This window comes from Gigantopelta aegis, chromosome 6, assembly GCF_016097555.1.
Source record: "Gigantopelta aegis isolate Gae_Host chromosome 6, Gae_host_genome, whole genome shotgun sequence".
Lineage (NCBI taxonomy): Eukaryota > Metazoa > Mollusca > Gastropoda > Neomphalida > Peltospiridae > Gigantopelta > Gigantopelta aegis.
In genome coordinates, this window is record NC_054704.1 from 38,624,286 (window position 1) to 38,644,285 (window position 20,000).

General features: G+C 36.6%; 1 protein-coding gene across 1 annotated transcript in view; it reads left to right on the forward strand.

Annotated features, from left to right (window-relative positions):
- The first annotated feature begins 4,471 nt into the window (after positions 1-4,471).
- Positions 4,472-20,000, forward strand: part of LOC121374527 (multiple epidermal growth factor-like domains protein 11) — a 29,800-nt gene continuing 14,271 nt past the window's right edge. Inside the window, exon 1 of the mRNA XM_041501631.1 lies at positions 4,472-4,643. Within this exon, the coding sequence (XP_041357565.1) occupies positions 4,472-4,643 (172 nt within the window). The remainder of the gene's footprint in view (positions 4,644-20,000) is intronic.

Here is a 20,000-nt window from a genome sequence, read left to right on the forward strand (position 1 = left end):
AATAGCTAAGGAATAGCAATACAGTGTCATTGTTTGGCTGTAACACGGAACATTTTTAATTTAACAATGATGAAAGTTGACCAGTTGCAGTTATTTACAAACTTAGGAACACAAGGGATATTTCACGAAGAAAAGTTGCCGGCCACCAAATATGTTGGGTCCCGTTTCTTCAATATGATATTTCCATGCAGTAAAACAAATGTGCTTGCAAGGAAGCTACACAAAATGAAGATATATCGTTAACCTACACTGGTCAGCAGTATTGTCTACATTACCATACCCAAACTTTAGTTTGGAAATCCAGCCTAGTTTGGCTTTAGAAAAAATACTTTATGGGTATGTGGTATTCAAGCTAATGAACCAGTTTGGTGTTACCCATAATTGCTGTACAACCTGGTGTGACGGCCAATTTATCATGCTTCAAAGTGATCATGTATTGACAGTGGACAACCAATTACCACATCAGGCAAGAAATGTACAAGATTAATATAATGTGTTTAGAGATGACAGTGAGATGACGCCGACAAAAAGTAAAGTTTGTTTTATTTAACGACGCCACTAGAGCACATTGATTTTTAATCTTATCATCGGCTATTGGACGTCAAACATATGGTCATTCTGACACTGTTTTTAGAGGAAACCTGCTGTCGCCACATAGGCTACTCTTTTTTACGACAGGCAGCAAGGGATCTTTTATTTGCGCTTCCCACAGGCAGGATAGCACAAACCATGGCCTTTGTTGAACCAGTTATGAATCACTGGTCGGTGCAAGTGGTTTACACCTACCCATTGAGCCTTGCGGAGCACTCACTCAGGGTTTGGAGTCGGTATCTGGATTAAAAATCCCATGCCTCGACTGGGATCCGAACCCAGTACCTACCAGCCTGTAGACCGATGGCCTGCCACGACGCCACCGAGGCCGGTGACGCCGACAAAGTACCAGATGATAACTAGCAGATGGATATGAGGACGGTAGTATGCATAGCACTATGTTCTCATTTTATATATTACACTCAGGGGTTTCGTACTATGGATTTGTTAACCATTCATTCATTCATTCATTAATTCGTCCATTAATTCATTCAGTCATTTATGGTTTGGTATTGTAGTTATGATAACAAATATTATACTTCCGGCCCCGGTACCTTTCACATCCTGCCTCTGTTGTAGGACTAATATACAGCACTAGTCCAACTACTTAAGTAAATACTATTTATTGTATTGTTACACGTGTTTAATTTCCTGTTTGCGCGACTATTGATTACTCCAGGACACACACACACATTATATATATATATATATATATATATATATATATATATATATATATATATATATATATATGCGTGCGTGTGAGTGAGAGAAAGAGAGAGAGATACTTATTATGACTATTCGTACACTAATTTTTATATTCGAAAGTTTAATGCAATAATCAGTATGTCCGTACAAAATGGTATTACTGTACCAGCATCATTGTTGTCGTGTATAAATGTAGTTTAATTGGTGTAGCAGCTTTGCCGAAATGCGTCGCTTTAAGTCAATAGTGGACCTTCAGAAACAAACACAAATATTATCTTATATTTTGACGAAATTGGTCGTAACATGATGGGAAAGTATTAGTTGTGTAACGGTCGTTGTTATAAGATATTAAGTAGGAATGTCCATTTATGCTATTAAAATCTATATGCAGTTTAGTTCTGTTGACTATATTGTTTCATACTCTCGTTTTTACGGTTACTCAGTTATTGGTCTCCTGCCGGTCCAGCCGGTGAGGACACTAAAGTTTCATCTCCGTTCTTTTATGTATCCTTCTGTCTGTGTGTATGTCCGAATGTGTGTGTGTCAGTTTGTCAGTCCGTCTGTCCCATGTATGGTTTTGTTTTTCAAATGTGGGTTTTTTTCACAGTGCCTTGCGATATTGAGGTAAACTTGTGTGTATAGCTGTCTTATGTACTGTTACAGATCAAGTGTGACCTTTTATGATAAATGACCTATTTGGATATACGATCATTTGTTTCCCGCGTTTTTTTTTCTTCACAATACCGTGTGATATTTAGCTGAACCTTTTTTTACAGCTTTATCTTGTACTGTTACAGATCAAGTTTGACTGTCATGCCAATTTACTAATTTTCCACACCGTTATGGCTTTTGAATTTATGAGATACAAAAATGTGTTGGGCTCGATAGTGGACATGTATTTCTTTAGAAGTACTCCCAGAATGCTTGTTAAACTTTGAATCAATCAAATGAAAACCAGGATTTGATTGTTTGATATGCATTACATAGTCTATTAGGGTATAGACTACCAAATCAAATTCCATAGACGAAAATATTAACATATGTGACTAAAACTCCTACTTGCAGCGTATCAATCGACATAAACACCACGGATATAAATACTACCACCCTTCACTCTTAAAGTGAATCAGAAAAAATAGGGGGGGGGGGGGGGTGAAGCTGCTCATTTCTGAGATAATGGGTAGCGTCTATGACTACCCTAGTTCCGCACAAATTTTGAGTACTTTAATTTTACATGTACCCCATACATATTTCAAGCACAAGGCTACTTGACACAGTGGAACTAGATGAAATAAAATTGCATACATTTTTTGCCCAGATGAAACTATTTCGTTTTACAACCAACACACATTTATCACCAATCACAGGACTTGTGGTGTTATTTTTTCTATACAAATTGGGTGCACCTCGAACTTGGACGAAGCCGGAAGTTATTTGGTTCAGTACTACCTATATAATATTGTTTCACTATTGTTTTCGAATCTAGATTATTTTTTTAATTTTTTTTTTCTTGATTGTTTACTTGTTTGTAATTTGCAAGTTTTGTTTTGTGAACTGTATCTCTAAGTAAAATGTGTTGCTAGTGTACATGGACCAATAGCAATGTCTATATTTAATTAACGTTTCTTTTTAGTGAACGTAGCTCGAAATAAGAGAGCATACCAGAGTTCGTATTTGAGCGGATATCAACAATATGCGTCTCGAGCCACTGATGGTGTAACCAAGCAAACTGGATACAAATTTATTCATACCAATACAGGACAGCCAAACACCTGGTGGGAAGTGGATTTAGAAAAAACATACTTTATTCATGAAGTCAAAATTTACTTCAGAATTGACTGTAAGTAAAGGATGCTTATCACTAACATTATGTTTCGTTTCATACAGGTTCACAATGGTATGTCAGATGTCAGCATATCCATAGAACTTGCCCTTTTTATAGACATTACCTAAGAAGAATTAAACATACTTTTGAGAGCTGAACATTCTGCATAGCCGTTTACTGTAAACAGTTGCGTGTTTTTTGTTGTTGTTGTAGTTTGGGGGGGGGGGGTATGTGTGTGTGTGTGTGTGTGTGTTTTGTTTGTTGTTGATGTTTTTGTTTTGTATCTCTCTCTCTCTCTCTCTCTCTCTCTCTCTCTCTCTCTCTCTCTCTCTCTCTCTCTCTCTCTCTCTCTCTCTCTCTCTTTTTAAATTATTATTATCTCTCTTTTTAAATTATTATTATGTTCCCAAGTCAAGGCTGGGGAACCTATTGTTTTGGGTGGCATTATATGTAGAGGTGAATGCAGTTGTTATGGAGCATAATCATGAGACAAATATAATATTCAAAAGGAATGCCACATTTAAGACCGTATCAACGTTAACGCGTTTAGTTGTTCTAAATTTCGAAAAATCAATGTACATGTTTGTTAAATATTAATTTTATGTTGACATGAGAATATGGGTAAATATGTCACACGCCTTACCTAATTCGTCTCCCAGTGAGGATACTCTTTTTCTGTTATTATCGGAGGGAGGAAGGTTTTATTTAACGACGCATCAAACATTTTAATTACTATTAAATGGCGTCGGACATATGATTAAGAAAAACCGCTGCCGCCACGCAATGGGTTACTCTTTCCGATTATCAGCAAGGGATATTTTATATGGAGCATCCCACACCCAGGATAGTTCGGCCTCTGTTACACCAGTTGTGGAACACTGGCTGGAACCAGAAATGGGCTACGTTTCGCCCCTCTGTTAGTATCGTCCACAGAAAAACAAACACAATCAAGGTTGGGATTTTCAATAGTTGTTAGAACATTATTAATATAATATCTTGAAACGAGCAATTGATTTACAATTTGAGAAATAAGACGTTTGGGGCCACATTAGAGTTTACCATATGTACAAGCTAATTAGACTTAAGGAAATGAAATATTTTTATTTTCAAAATTTTGAAGGTACCCAATACGTTCCGATAATATACAATATCAAACGTCGACTGTTTTAAACTAACCCCACCCACTATCATAACGTAAAGGGTGTATTATGGTATCTTTGGTTAACGCTTAGTTGCGACGGGTTTTGCCAATTATTTAGTGGAAAGTGTATATGGAATAATCTGATCGATAATTTTATCTCATCAGATAAGTTGAGAAAAAACGGCGTCCACGTGTACACTAACACAATGGAGAGAACGTCTAACACTGGACATCTGTGTGGTACTGTGACTGGTAAACCTGACATTCCTGACGTGGTGATCATCACCTGTGACGTCAACGCGAGATATGTGACAGTCTACCAAGAAACGGATAATGGTGGATCAACCGCCCTGGACTTCCTGGAAGTTGAAGTCTATGGTAATATTTCACGTTCTGCTTGCTGATTTAATTAATAAATTGAGTAAAGAAATAAGACACGCTTCCCCAAACGCATTATGGTTTTGGTCAATCATTTTAAGCCTAAGTTTGTATATATTTTCTTATGTTAAATGCACATAGAAACAAACACAAACGTCAACATAAATCTTGCGTAATTCAACATCCAAAATTCATCATCCAAAGTGTTCAAAGATTAGTTATTACAATTATAAACAAATATCTTTCTCATATCAATACCTAAAGGTATACGAGTCCTCAAACTACGAGAAAGTCAGTATAGCTTGTTTCATTATCAGTTCATTGTTTTGTGTAATGTATACCACCTTTCGTTAATATTTACTGCAAATATGTATGCACAAAGTACATGTAATAACCCGATGTACATGCAATTTGAAGTAATTATACAAACATGTATGCATTTTATTTATTTAAGAATTGACCGCAATTATGTTTTGGTTCATGCAAGTATGAACCGAAAAAACGATGTGCACACTGTATGATCCAGTGTAGAGGGTCATACAAAAGTGTACACATCGGTTTTTCGGTTCATACTTGTATGAACCAAAAAATAATTGCGGTCAAATCTTATAATTAAATTTATATGCATACTTTAACAATACATAACTGAATTTATTTAGTTTAGCTTTAAATATGCCTGTAGTATTGTTTGTGTAAACTTCATTGATACTTATGTCGCGTAAGAATGCGAACGTTCATTCACTATTATTTGAATCAGGTGATTTTTTGTAAATGTCGTCATTTCGTCTAGCTGCTGTGCATTTTTACGGATCATTTAGTTATATTGGAAGGAATTGTCCTATTCGTGTATAGTTTATATTTTATGAAAGCGAATGAAGGGAACGTGTCTAATATTTATGCTGTCGGTGGAACCGTTTAATTTTCGCCAACAGCTGTTGAACATCGCTTACAAGTAAGTTACAGGCGTGAAGTTTCGTACATGACTTCTTTGGCCAACGACCGAGTCTCATGTCATGATTAGCGAAGATTTTTGTTGTTGTGTTTTTTGTTTTTTAATCAATGCGTATAGATCCATATGTCTACTCTGCTATAGCATTTTCCATTAATTTATCGTATACAAAATATTTAAATATGATTGCCAGAATAATCAGGCTTGTTGCACAAAAGTAGTGCGAGTCGGTGGCGGGGGGGGGGGGGGGGGGGGGTAAGTAGGCGTGACTTAATGTTTTTGGGTTCATCGAGATATGAACGAAAAAAAGTAAGCACCTCTGGACCAATGAGATTGCCGTAAAGTGTATAGACGCAAAGGAAATTTAATTATTTATATATGAACTAACGGACCGTACCCACAACAAGGTCGGAGTATAACATATTCTGCAGTAAGAGGTCTGGTGAACTCTCCCCTTCCCCAGCATTGTTTTGTTTTCATTTGGGACCTCTTGTGATTAAATAATGTTTTATGTCTGAAGTAATAAATACTGTTCATACGTTTTTGGACGATGAAACACTTACCCCTCCCATATGTACGGACCCGAAAATCCCTAATATAATTGATTCATTGTGCGTACAATTGTCAATTGTGAATATAAATTATAAATAATTTATTTATTTATAACCTTGATTGAATAGCAAATTATTTATCATAGCACGTGGTATTGTAGCAATATGCAATCAACAGAAAATACAAATATTTGTAGTCTTTGACATACGTTACACCAAAGTTACATTTAACCGCCACAGAACACGACAGTCACACCACTATATACTGGAGCTCACTACGGACGTCGCCATCTCCAACCACTGACGAACATCACACTGGGTTGTCCATGTCGACTAACCACACCAGACCGCATACACATATAGCTTTCACCGGATTGGTAAGGCTTGTCCCTAGGTCCAAATGATCCGCTCCGGGACACTATAAGAAAATACATAACATATCTTCAATACACACAGTAAACTTACTTTACTGGCTTAAGAAATCCGTCTTACTTACTGCGGTTACTGAAAACAAAAATGCATGTAGTACATCTGTGTACACAATCGGCAATAAGTATTACCATTTACAGCCTTAATCCACCCCTATTTACAAAACATTGAATTAGATACATATAAACTTACGTCAATCCAAGAATCTCCACATACAACAATTCCTTTCCTAGGTATAGGCATAACGACACCCATACACAATGGAAACTGATTGACACAGCCTCACTAACTGCACGTGTATTCACAGACATCATACACCAGAAGACCCAAAACATACCCAAGGCTATCGTTATGGCAACCTAACCACACCGAAACAAACACTAGCATACCGTACAACTGACAAAACCACACATTCAAAGCTTTCAACAAAATAATATTAATGTACCATATTATTACTGGTATACAATACAATACAAATAAAGTATTCATTACATACTGTAAATCAACTACCACAAATGCTGGATCTTGACAACCGGTACCTAAATATTCTATGTTTTAGTACTTGTATTAAGAAAAGTCCACTATGACTTTCCACGATGTCCAATGATAATGAAATTAACAGCCATTGAAAACGGCTTTAGACATGATACTTTTCTTTCTCTCCAAATGCTGTAAGAGTAATAAATTATAAAGTAAAGAAACAAAATACAGGTATTTTATAAATGTGGATTTCTAAAACCAGATGCAGCAAGTAATAGTTTAAAGTGAATATAGGTACACCACCAATTAACGTAACACTAATTACATTAATTTCAAGAGATGCATTACATGCAGTATTCACACATGGTTTTTTTCATGTTCAATATATGATCACAATTACTTGCTTAGCATGTACATGCATTTTATAAGTACATAAACAACAACTATCTGGTATTTATATTTTCAGTCCAACAGTGTGGGGTTTTTTTTCAATGCCATGCTAGAATTTATCATAATGTAGTCAACATACTCCCACAAAATGTAAAGGTATTATAACTGTTATACGGCTTAACAGTCACTGGAGACTAAAATGTTGGGTTTTGCTACATTTGTCCAAAATAGTCTAGTTAGGAAAAAAAAATAATAATAATAATAAAAAAATAAAATAAAATAACAACCCACAAAACCCCCCAAAACAAACCCCCATATTTATTTTAAAGGGACATACCCTAGTTTTTAAACACTAAGACATATTTTTTACTATTGTAGCCGTTTTTTTGACAACTGAAATCATACTTTACTTAGATTTTATTGTTTAGATTATTCATTTCCGTACATTCGACGTGTTTTCGGTCATCCTGGTGTTTTTAATATCATAACATACATTTCTCATATTTTTAAAAACGCACGTGCGTCTGAGAAGTAACAGTTATGGAATCGAGTTTTAGTCTAATTTTAGAGGGTATTTCACCATTTCAAAGTCACAGACTAATGTTTCACTCAATTGTAACTTTATCCAATTGTGTTACAGGTTTGTAGATTAACTAAACTTAGTGTTAATTTCACGGGTTGAAACTAGGGTAGGTCCCTTTAAAAGGCAATAAATAAACTGAACAAATATTAAAATGTCTCAGTTTCAGGATATTTTTAGAATAAATTCTAGATTATAATTTGGAAAGTATTTGATTATGGTCACTTTGTTTTTGGGTCAGTAGCAAAAAACAAACAGTGTGTTCTGTTATGCCTGTTATGTATTTAATCAAATCTCACATTGCAAAACAAGCTCTGCAGTCTCTTTAGAATAATCAATAATAAAAAGAAAATGAATATTTTTATTACAACATCTCAGCACATTTTAAATTTGGTGTTAAACATCTGCGTTTGAGAAAAACAGCCTTCATAATTTTGAACCATGGTCATTATGACACTTGGCATAGATAGCGACTAACTGAGAAAATAAACCCATGGCCACCACACAGGCTACTCCTACCAATTACTTTAATTTCAGTATGTTCACTTTCATTTGAGTTATTTGTTTACACCACCATCACAGCATCCTTTGGTAGTGTTTTTGTCAGTAATTTCAGATATTCTTAGTATAAAAAGAAAATGCATCCTACATACATATTACATCTTACAAAATATATACCCAACTAGCAGACCCCCTATAGACAGATTAACAAAGGAATAATCAAATATAGAGTCTAACAAATGAAAAACATTTTTTTATTCTGTCTTGTGCCTAAACAAAATATCTGGGAACATGACTAAACAATATTAGGTAGGGCTAGAAACCCTTACATTTGTACTCTTTTTAACTTAAAATAAAAAATAAAGAAAAATAGGGGAAAATAATTAGGGTAAGCCCCCTTTTTAGGTAGGGTCGGTTTCAAGAAACAATTTTATTTTATGCCTTAATGGGCACACTACATCATCACTATTCTGTCTATATTGTATGTATGCTATTTGCATGTCTCGAACAATTTTTATTCTTCTTCAAATTGAGTATTAGGGGACGATATTTAAATTTATTCCGGGTGAGCATGCCTCCGAACCCTACTAACAGGTTCGGTCCCTCAAATGCATGTATACTCTCTCTCTCTCTCTCTCTCTCTCTCTCTCTCTCTCTCTCTCTCTCTCTCTCTCTCTCTCTCTCTCTCTCTCTCTCTCTCTCTCTCTCTCTCTCTCTCTCTCTCTCTCTCTCTCTCTCTCTCTCTCTCTCACACACACACACACACACACACACACACCACAACCTGTACATAAGTGTCTTGTTTCTAAAACACCTTTTTTCTTTTAGTTTTGTGAAATTATGGATTAAAAATTAATTAATCGACAACAAACATGATCAATGCCATGGGGGTTGGACGAACCCACCAAAACCATTTCCCTCACCAAAATTAAAAGCAGTGAACAAAACACACAAATAAACAAAATTAATGTCCACTTAGCATACCTAAAAGGAAGAAAATATAATATTTCAACAAGATTTTATTCAAATAATATAGAAATAATAAAAACATTCACACACAGAGAATAGATAGGTTTTTGGCAATGGCACACAAACGTCTCATTTCCCAGCGATTCACTGTTTGTGTGTGTGTGTGTGTGTGTGTGTGTGTGTGTGTGTGTGTTTGTTGTTGTTGTATTTTGTCATATTATAGATCCGTTATGCAGTCCAGACATTCTTTGTGCAGTGCCTCATCGTCTGAACAAATATGACCACATTTCCTGTTCGTACAGTGGTGGACAAAGTAATTTTATACGACCAGTGGATTCAAATCACACTACTGAACAGCTGTTTAAAGCGACACTATAGGGTGTATAGTAACGACGCGACCTCTAAGGGGGAGATAATTTCTGGGCCTTCACCATTACCTATATAACATGCCACGACCGTATGCGATATTTATAGCCAGTTTGACCATTAATAATAATACATCATACATGTAATATAATATTTATTCATCCGTCGTGTTATTACCTATTTTAAGCGACAAAGTGCATGACAGTTTGGTAAAACAAAGTTCGTTGAAATGTTTTCAAAAACCCATATTGCAGGCGTTTAAGTCAATGACAAAATGTTTAACATATTATTAATATATGTCATGTGTACTATCGCATGTCAGTTTATTTCCTCACGTTGTTAATAATAATTAACTACATTATACATAGGATGTACCAGTTTTCGTTATCGAAAACTATCACGTGACTGATGTAATTTGGCTATCGTGAGTTCTCTTTTTCATGATACGTTGGGTAAGGGAAAATAGACTGCTTAAAATCCTCTGTGTTGCAAACTGTAGTGTTTCTAATTAAAATTTATATATTAAAAAAAGAAAGAAAAAAAGAAAAACATACAACCACCCCCAAAAACTTGAATATATTCGGCTCTTTGGGTACCGAATACCGAATACGTATCGCGGATAGCCTGTATTCGGTGCACCGAATACGTGAGTGAATCGTTGCAGCTCTAATAACAAACGACTGCTTAAACAAAGTACCACTCCTTAATTGTAGCTTTTCAGTTGCGTATGAATATGGACCTATATTGAAGAAAAGAATCCATTATACTATTTGAACTCAACATTTATTGTTTTTGCTATATTGTTCTCCAAAATATTCTACAAACCTGTAACAAAATTCACATCTCATGTAACAGATGTCTGTTTGGGAAATGTAAGAACATTTAAAAGTACAAATTACTACTTCCGACATTTTATATGATCATGATGATGAAATATATACATGTGTATATTTTTTAAATAGGTGCATAGTTCCGAATTTGTTTGAACTTCTCCAATTTCCTATACATTCTAACCAATTGTATAGTCGATCGATTAGTGCTAACCGATTACAACCGATGATCGATGATGAAATTGCAACCGATTCCCAACACGCGTGTGTGTGTGTGTGTGTGTGTGTGTGTGTGTGTGTGTGTGTGTGTGTGTGTGTGGAATATTCCTCAATCAACATCACAACAATCACACCTCACTTTTCCTCCTTACTACAAAGGAATGTAAGTCCTCATTTGAGCTTTTGTCTGTGCATTAATGAGCTATAAATATAAGAAGGTAATAAACTATAATAAACAAGAAATGTTTTCGTCACTTCACAATATTAATACTCAATGACGCTATAACGTCTTTATTTTACATAATATTATTTCTGTCAAACATACGCTAGTTGTGTCTTAATTATTTTTTATAACTGTCCCTTAAATTAATAATTAATGTTTCATGACACAAAAGTTAAGTATACGAATATGATTATTACATTAAAAATAAAATATATAATTATGTAAAAATAGTATAAAGAGCTATCATTCCTTAAATTAGTCCAGTAGCCTAGCAACGTATTTGGACCGTAAGAGGACAGTCTAGATAAAAGTGCTAAAATTGTACAATGCTTTCAAAGGACTTAAGATTTTGTTTCTAGCTACGAGCCAATTGATCAGGAAAGAAAGGAAATGTTTTATTTAACGACACATTTTATTTACGGTCATATGGCGTCGGACATATGGTTAAGGACCACACACAGATATTGAGAGAGGAAACCCGCTGTCGCCACTTCATGGGCTACTCTTTCCGATTAGCAACAAGGGATCTTTTATATGCACCATCCCAGAGACAGAATAGCACATACCATGGCCTTTGATATACCAGTCGTCGTGTACTGACTGGAGTGAAAAATAGCCCAATGGGCCCACCGACGGGGATCGATCCCAGACCGACCGCGCATCAAGCGAACGCTTTACGACTGGGCTACGTTCCGCCCGTCCAACTGATCAGTGTTTGCGTACTAATTATATTTGATGTTAATTGCATAGTACAAAATGTACATATTTCGATATCACTTATGAGTTAAATAATATTTTAGCTTATGTAGATACTAAATGAAGTTACTACCCGAGCTTCAACAGTCTGACCAGTATATTGACCCCCAACACCCGGACATATGATATACCTCATTAATAATTCACATTGTCCACAATTTAAACTGGACTAAGGGCACACGCCAACAGTTAACAAATAATCACCTCTACACCAAGAGCACTCATCGTTTACACAGAATTGCCGACCACCCGCTCTGTATTGACAGCTCTGCCCTTGGCACTCTCCTGTGCTGCACTTGCTAGGGGCCGTCTTGGACTGGGGTGAGGCCTACTGATCTAGTCCTTTGAGGTTTAACAGATTGCTTGATCACCCTTGGTGTCACAGTTGATCAGGAGGTTCGAACGACCCCCATCCACACAGACACCTCCCACCCTACCCCTCTGCTGAGGCTAAACTATCTTTACAACGAAACACCAGGCAAAGTGTCCATGGAAAATGTACACACAACATGTCTGCTAGATTCGTGTACAACCCTAAAGTCCAGCTCATGCTGTGCCCACTGGTTGATCAAACTGGTACTTTCAAAGGCAGGGACTGACACACTTTCCCAACCCTGCCCATCCCTAGACCATCCACTTACCGCCATTTGAAATCCGCCACCTCGGCAATTAGATATCCCATCTCTCTCTCTCTCTCTCTCTCTCTCTCTCTCTCTCTCTCTCTCTCTCTCTCTCTCTCTCTCTCTCTCTCTCTCTCTCACACACACTCACACACACACACACACACACCAAAACCTGTACATAATTCTTTTTAAAGTGTGTTGTTTCTAAAACACTTTTCTTCTTTTAGTTTTGTGAAATTATTGATTAAAAATTATCGACAACAAACATGATCAATGCCATAGGGGGTTGGACGAACCCACCAAAACCCTTTCCCTCACCAAAATTAAAAGCAGTGAACAAAACACACAAATAAACAAATGTTTTAGTTGTTTTGTTTTTTTTGTTGTTGTTGTAATTTGTCATATTATAGATCCGTTATGCAGTCCAGGCACTCTTTGTGCAATGCCTCATCGTCTGAAAAAATATGACCACTTTTCCTGTTCGTACATTGGTGGACAAAGTAGGATTCAAATCACACTACTGAACAGCTGTGTAAAGCGAGACTATAGTGTGTATAGTAACGACGCGACCACTAAGGGGAAGATAAAGTAGTAGCAGTAGTATTAATACTATTATCCTGTTCAATTATTTAGACCCAAAGTTTTTTGCAAATGTTACGTTTATCTCCTATTCGATATTGGTTTTCTTTGCATTTACATGAAAACAAACCCAAACCCCGACTGGTTTTATATACAAATCATCATATAAAATGCACGAAGTTGACTTAATTCCACTTTTTAAAAATCTCTGTGTGTTCGGAATGCACGTTATTTCTCCTATAAATAACTAAGGTCATTTGCATATCAAAAGCATCATTCTATAGTGCGTTTCAAACTAATGTTCGGTTCTATCGTCCTATCCGCACAAATCGTAGTATGACCTATATTTAACAAAATATCTGTAAACATGAAGCAGGCGCGGATTCCGATGGGGAGTTCAAGTGACAAAACCTCAGTTTGAAAAAAAAATATGTATCAAATATTATAATTATATTGTGGAATACACAAGCGCGCGCGCTGAAGGGAGAGACATACATACAGAGGAGAGAGAGAGAGAGAGAGAGAGAGGAGAGAGAGAGAGAGGAGAGGAGACGAGAGAGAAGAGAGAGAGAGAGAGAGAGAGAGAGAGAGAGAGAGACGTCATTTATGTAACGAGCACTCAACATATTTTAATCTAGGGTTATAGGGAGAGAGAGAGAAGAATATGGTATGCATGTAACGATGGTGGAGGTGTTACCCTCTGCACAACCCCAACCCCACTTAAGGCTTCTTTTGTATATGGAGTCGCTCAGAGGTAAACTCTGCACGCTCAAACCCACTAAGGCTTTCCGTCTTTTGTCGACTGATCGAGCCACATGGTGGACCCATTGGGTTTCCCACATGGTTCGGACCCATTTGGGTTGTGTCTAGTTTCCAGCCTGTTCACACAACTGATGTATAAAGGCTGTGGTATGTGCTATCCTGTCTATGGGATGGTGCATATAAAACGTCCCTATTGCTTATCAAAATTGCTTATCGGAAACAGTGGCCCATATGGCGGTAGCGAGTTTCTTTCTCACTGTCATAATGCTCCTTAACCGTTTTGTCTGACACCACATAAACGTATATCAAATGCGTTTTGAGTGTGTCGTTAAATAAACATTTTCTCTCGTATGTATGTGTAGTCTATATGCATTTCTAGTCGATTAGTTTATAGGTTTTGTTAGGTTGTTTGATAGTGATGATATTGAAATAAATTGTTTTTGGTGTTAAAGAGTTCATATGCATACATTAAAGTAATACTCCTGATGGGTATGGAGAAATAACTTAATCAGTCGACAAACTCATTTCTTCATCACTATCTTCGTTAAGGGGGACTATCACAGGGGGTATTTTATTTCTTATAAAACTATTTTGTTTTCTAAAATCTTCTACGATCTTTATTACATGTTTAACTGCGTCAGAGAAGTGTGTAGGTGTGACAGAGTTCATTGCATGTGCAAGTTCTCTCCGCACCGTGGTAATTTTACCATCATTATGACGAGCTATGTGCCCTTTGACTTAACTCCAGATCAGTTCTATCGGATTGAGTTCAGAATGTCTTGGCGGCAGTCTTAGACACAAGTGCCCATGGCGTTCAGCAATATCATCAGTAACAAATTGCTGTGCACATTTGTTACTTTTCACAATTTCATAAAGAACTGGCTTTGTCATGTTACTCTCAAAAGGTATATTTTTGTTTCGTAGCCATGACTGAATTTCTTCCTTTTTAGCGTTTAGTGCAGGACATCGTGTAATCTCAGTTAATTTGTTGTGGTAGCTTGCGTTATCCATGACGATAACAGAAGGTTCTGGTAGAGAAGGCATAAGTTGTTCTTCAAACCATTTAATGAAATTGTCATGATTCATCTCACCATGATAGTCTCCGTCTGTGTTTTTTAGCCTCAAAGATCAATTCACAGCCATCTGTCAATCCATATTTATCACAGCCAGCATGACAAATAATAAGTCTTTTTCCCTTCCCAGTCACCGAACAGAGTTTAGGAACTCTATCAGCAGCGTCTGATTTCGGCAGGTGATTGGCAGTACTTGTGCCCGGGTGGATATCTGTCCAGTGGTGGGATGTTGTGTGGTTGACATTCACCCAGGTCTCATCTTGATACACTATTAAATACCCCTGTTCTCGTAAACTGGATATTTCATGGAGATAAGACAGTCTCCTGTCTGGTATATTGGCGTCCTCAAAAATCACTTTTCCGGTTGTAGACATATGTTAGTATTTAAAATCGAGGTCATGGAGTGTTCTTCGTAAAGTTGATATGGATATGTTGATTCCACATTCCTCCCTTAAAGCCACGTTAAACTTATGTAATGTAGGTAATTCGCCCTCTCTATAAAATATGTATACTCGTCGTCTAATAACATCTTTATCAAATAAATCGATGAGTTTTCGGTCGCGTTTTTTAACAGTGATTTCTGTGCTCGGATTCGTAGAGTTTAGATTTTTCACAGTTCTTTTTACTGTTGAAACCGAAACTTTAAGTGCAGCGGCAACTCGATCGACAATTCGATAAGAAGCATACCTAGGTCTACCGCGCTGATATTCATCTTCACAATAATTGAAAACGTTCTTAATACACGATTTTACATCAACTGAAGTGTTTTTCGATTTACCCATATTTTTCCTCAAATAACTATAACAAGAATGTCGACTAATACATTTTCAGTGAATTTATATACCCTACCTAACTTGTATTTTACGTGATTTACACATTGCTACAATAGCACGTTCAGTCATAGATCGAAATAATGATGTTATTGACCAAGCAATGCTATCGTATTTTGGACATTCAGGGCTGTGTCTGCGGGATGAAAAAGTGGTTGAACCCATACGAGTCCGAACAATAGCCCTTTGGTTTTTCGCATTACAAATGTAACACCCCACCCCCAAACCCCAGCCCCTAGCACCACCATAAATACTATATATATATATATATATATACGTATGAGTTCCCAATTTAGAGGCAAATTAAATAACATTTGTATTATTATTTGATGTTGGTGGCCTTTGACATTTTATCCCCCCCCCCCCGGTCTTCTGGGTCCGGCCCTGCATTAAATTTATTTATAAATTTGGAAAGCACATTCCTGCGGTGTGTGAGATGATTTGTGCTTATTACTGTGCTACACCTCAGTTGTGTTAGGTTAGGTATGGTATGCTAATATATAATTGATATAATAAAATAAAAATACATAATACATTAGCTAAATTGATTAAATATAATGCACCTACAAGAAAGGGTTACATGTTCTGTTTGTTTACATCTATGTTTAACGGAAAGATTAGACAATGCTGTTACACACTGCAAAACAATAATAACCTTGATTTAGTGAAACAAGCTATAATGGCCTTCACGTAGCCTCAGATCCCAATCTTTTGATATGCAAATGACCTTAGTTATTTATAGGAGAAATAACGTGCATTCCGAACACACAGAGATTTTTAAAAAGTGGAATTAAGTCAACTTCGTGCATTTTATATGATGATTTGTATATAAAACCTGTCGGGGTTTGGGTTTGTTTTCATGTAAATGCAAAGAAAACAAATATCGAATAGGAGATAAACGTAACATTTGCAAAAAACTTTGGGTCTAAATAATTGAACAGGATAATAGTAGTAGTAGTAGTGGTACTACCAGTAGTAATAATGGTAGAAGTAGTGGCAGTAGTACTAGTAACTGGGTACTATTATCCTGTTCAATTATTTAGACCCAAAGTTTTTTGCAAATGTTACGTTTATTTCCTATTCGATATTTGTTTTCTTTGCATTTACATGAAAACAAACCCAAACCCCGACAGGTTTTATATACAAATCATCATATAAAATGCACGAAGTTGACTTAATTCCACTTTTTAAAAATCTCTGTGTCTTTTGAATGCACGTTATTTCTCCTATAAATAACTAAGGTCATTTGCATATCAAAAGCATCATTCTATAGTGCGTTTCAAACTAATGTTCGGTTCTATCGTCCTATCCGCACAAATCGTAGTATGACCTATATTTAAGAAAATATCTGTAAACATGAAGCAGGCGTGGATTCAGGTGGGGAGTTCAAGTGACAAAACCTTACTTTGAAATTATTTGTTTTATCAAATATTATAATTATTTTGTGGAATACACAAGCGTGCGCGCTGAAGGGAGAGAGAGAGAGAGAGAGAGAGAGAGAGAGAGAGAGAGAGAGAGAGAGAGAGAGAGAGAGAGAGAGAGAGAGAGAGAGGGGTCATTTATGTAACGACGCACTCAACATATTTTAATCTATGGTTATATGGAGAGAGAAAGAAGAATATGGTATGCATGCGATTGGTGGAGGTGTGACCCTCTGCACAACCCCAACCCCACTTAAGGTTTCTTTTGTATATGGAGCGGGACGTAGCTCAGAGGTAAAGCGTTCGCTCATGGTAGGTCGACTGATCGATCCCACATGGTGGACCCATTGGGTTGTGTCTAGTTCCAGCCTGTTCACCACAAGTGATGTATAAAGGCTGTGGTATGTGCTATCCTGTCTATGGGATGGTGCATATACAACGTCCCTTATTGCTTATCAAAATTGCTTATCGGAAACAGTGGCCTATGTGGCGGTAGCGAGTTTCTTTCTCACTGTCATAATGCTCCTTAACCGTTTTGTCTGACGCCACATAAACGTATATCAAATGCGTTGAGTGTGTCGTTAAATAAACATTTCTCTCGTATGTATGTGTAGTCTATATGCATTTCTAGTCGATTAGTTTATAGGTTGTTAGGTTGTTTGATAGTGAATGATATGGAAATAAATTGTTTTTGGTGTTAAAGAGTTCATGCATACATTAAAGTAATACTCCTGATGGGTATGGAGAAATAACTTAATCAGTCGACGAACTCATTTCTTCATCACTATCTTCGTTAAGGGGGACTATCACAGGGGGTATTTTATTTCTTATAAAACTATTTTGTTTTCTAAAATCTTCTTCGATCTTTATTACATGTTTAACTGCGTCAGAGAAGTGTGTAGGTGTGAAAGAGTTCAATGCATGTCCAAGTTCTCTCCGCACCGCGGTCATTTTACCATCATTATGACGTGCTATGTGCCCTTTGACTTGACTCCAGATCAGTTCTATCGGATTGAGTTCAGAATGTCTTGGCGGCAGTCTTAGACACAAGTGCCCATGGCGTTCAGCAATATCATCAGTAACAAATTGCTTTGCACATTTGTTACTTTTCACAAGTTCATAAAGAACTGGCTTTGTCATGTTACTCTCAAAAGGTATATTTTTGTTTCGTAGCCACGACTGAATTTCTTCCTTTTTAGCGTTTAGTGCAGGACATCGTGTAATCTCAGTTAATTTGTTGTGGTAGCTTGCGTTATCCATGACGATAACAGAAGGTTCTGGTAGAGATGGCATAAGTTGTTCTTCAAACCATTTGATGAAATTTTCATGATTCATCTCACCATGATAGTCTCCGTCTGGTTTTTTAGCCTCAAAGATCAATTGACAGCCATCTATCAATCCATATTTATCACAGCCAGCATGACAAATAATAAGTCTTTTTCCCTTCCCAGTCACCGAACAGAGTTTAGGAACTCGATCAGCAGCGTCTGATTTCGGCAGGTGATTGGCGGTACTTGTGCCCAGGTGGATATTTGTACAGTGGAGGGATGTTGTGTGGTTGACATTCACCCAGGTCTCATCTTGATACCCCCTGCGTGTGCTGTAACCTCACCGTGGTGCAGGGGTGTAACATTCTCTTTGAGAATGGCCAATACAGCACAAAATTGAAGTTTTGAGTAAAATTCAGTATCCGTAAAATTCTGTGATATTTGTGTTTTTGCACAGTTCTTTACACTGTTTTTGTTTGTCTTGAATTTTTATATTGATGTTGATCATCACTTGATTTATTTTCATTACCATAGTTTGACACCCAATAGCCGATGTATTATTTGTGCTGGGGTGTCGTTAAACATCCATTCAATTCAATTCAATTCAATTCAATTCATCTTGATACACTATTAAATACGCCTGTTCTCGTAAACTGGATATTTCATGGAGATAGGACAGTCTCCTGTCTGATATATTGGCGTCCTCAAAAATCACTTTTCCGGTTGTAGACATATGTTGGTATTTAAAATCGAGGTCATGGAGTGTTCTTCGTAAAGTTGATATGGATATGTTGATTACACATTCCTCCCTTAAAGCCACGTTAATCTTATGTAATGTAGGTAATTCGCCCTCTCTATAAAATATGTATACTCGTCGTCTAATAACATCTTTATCAAATAAATCGATGAGTTTTCGGTCGCGTTTTTTAACAGTGATTTCTGTGCTCGGATTCGTAGAGCTTAGATTTTTCACAGTTCTTTTTACTGTTGAAACCGAAACTTTAAGTGCAGCGGCAACTCGATCGACAATTCGATAAGAAGCATACTTAGGTCTACCACGCTGATATTCATCTTCAAAATAATCGAAAACGTTCTTAATACACGATTTTACATCAACTGAAGTGTTTTTCGATTTACCCATATTTTTCCTCAAATAACAATAACAAGAATGTCGACTAATACATTTTCAATGAATTTATATACCCTACCTAACTTGTATTTTACGTGGTTTACACATTGCTACAATAGCACGTGCAGTCATAGATCGAAATAATGATGTTATTGACCAAGCAATGCTATCGTATTTGGAACATTCAGGGCTGTGTCTGCGGGAGGATGGAGTACTTGTAGTAGTAATCGTAGTAGTAGTAGTAGTAGTAGTCGTAGTATTAGTTGTAGTTGTAGTATTAGTAGTACTAGTAGAAATAGCAGTGATAGTAGTAGAAATAATAGTAGTACTAATAGTAATAGTAGCAGTATTAGTAATAGTAGCAATAGTCGTAATAGCAGTAGTAGTAGTAGTGATAATAGTAATAGTAGTATTAGTAGTCGTAGTATT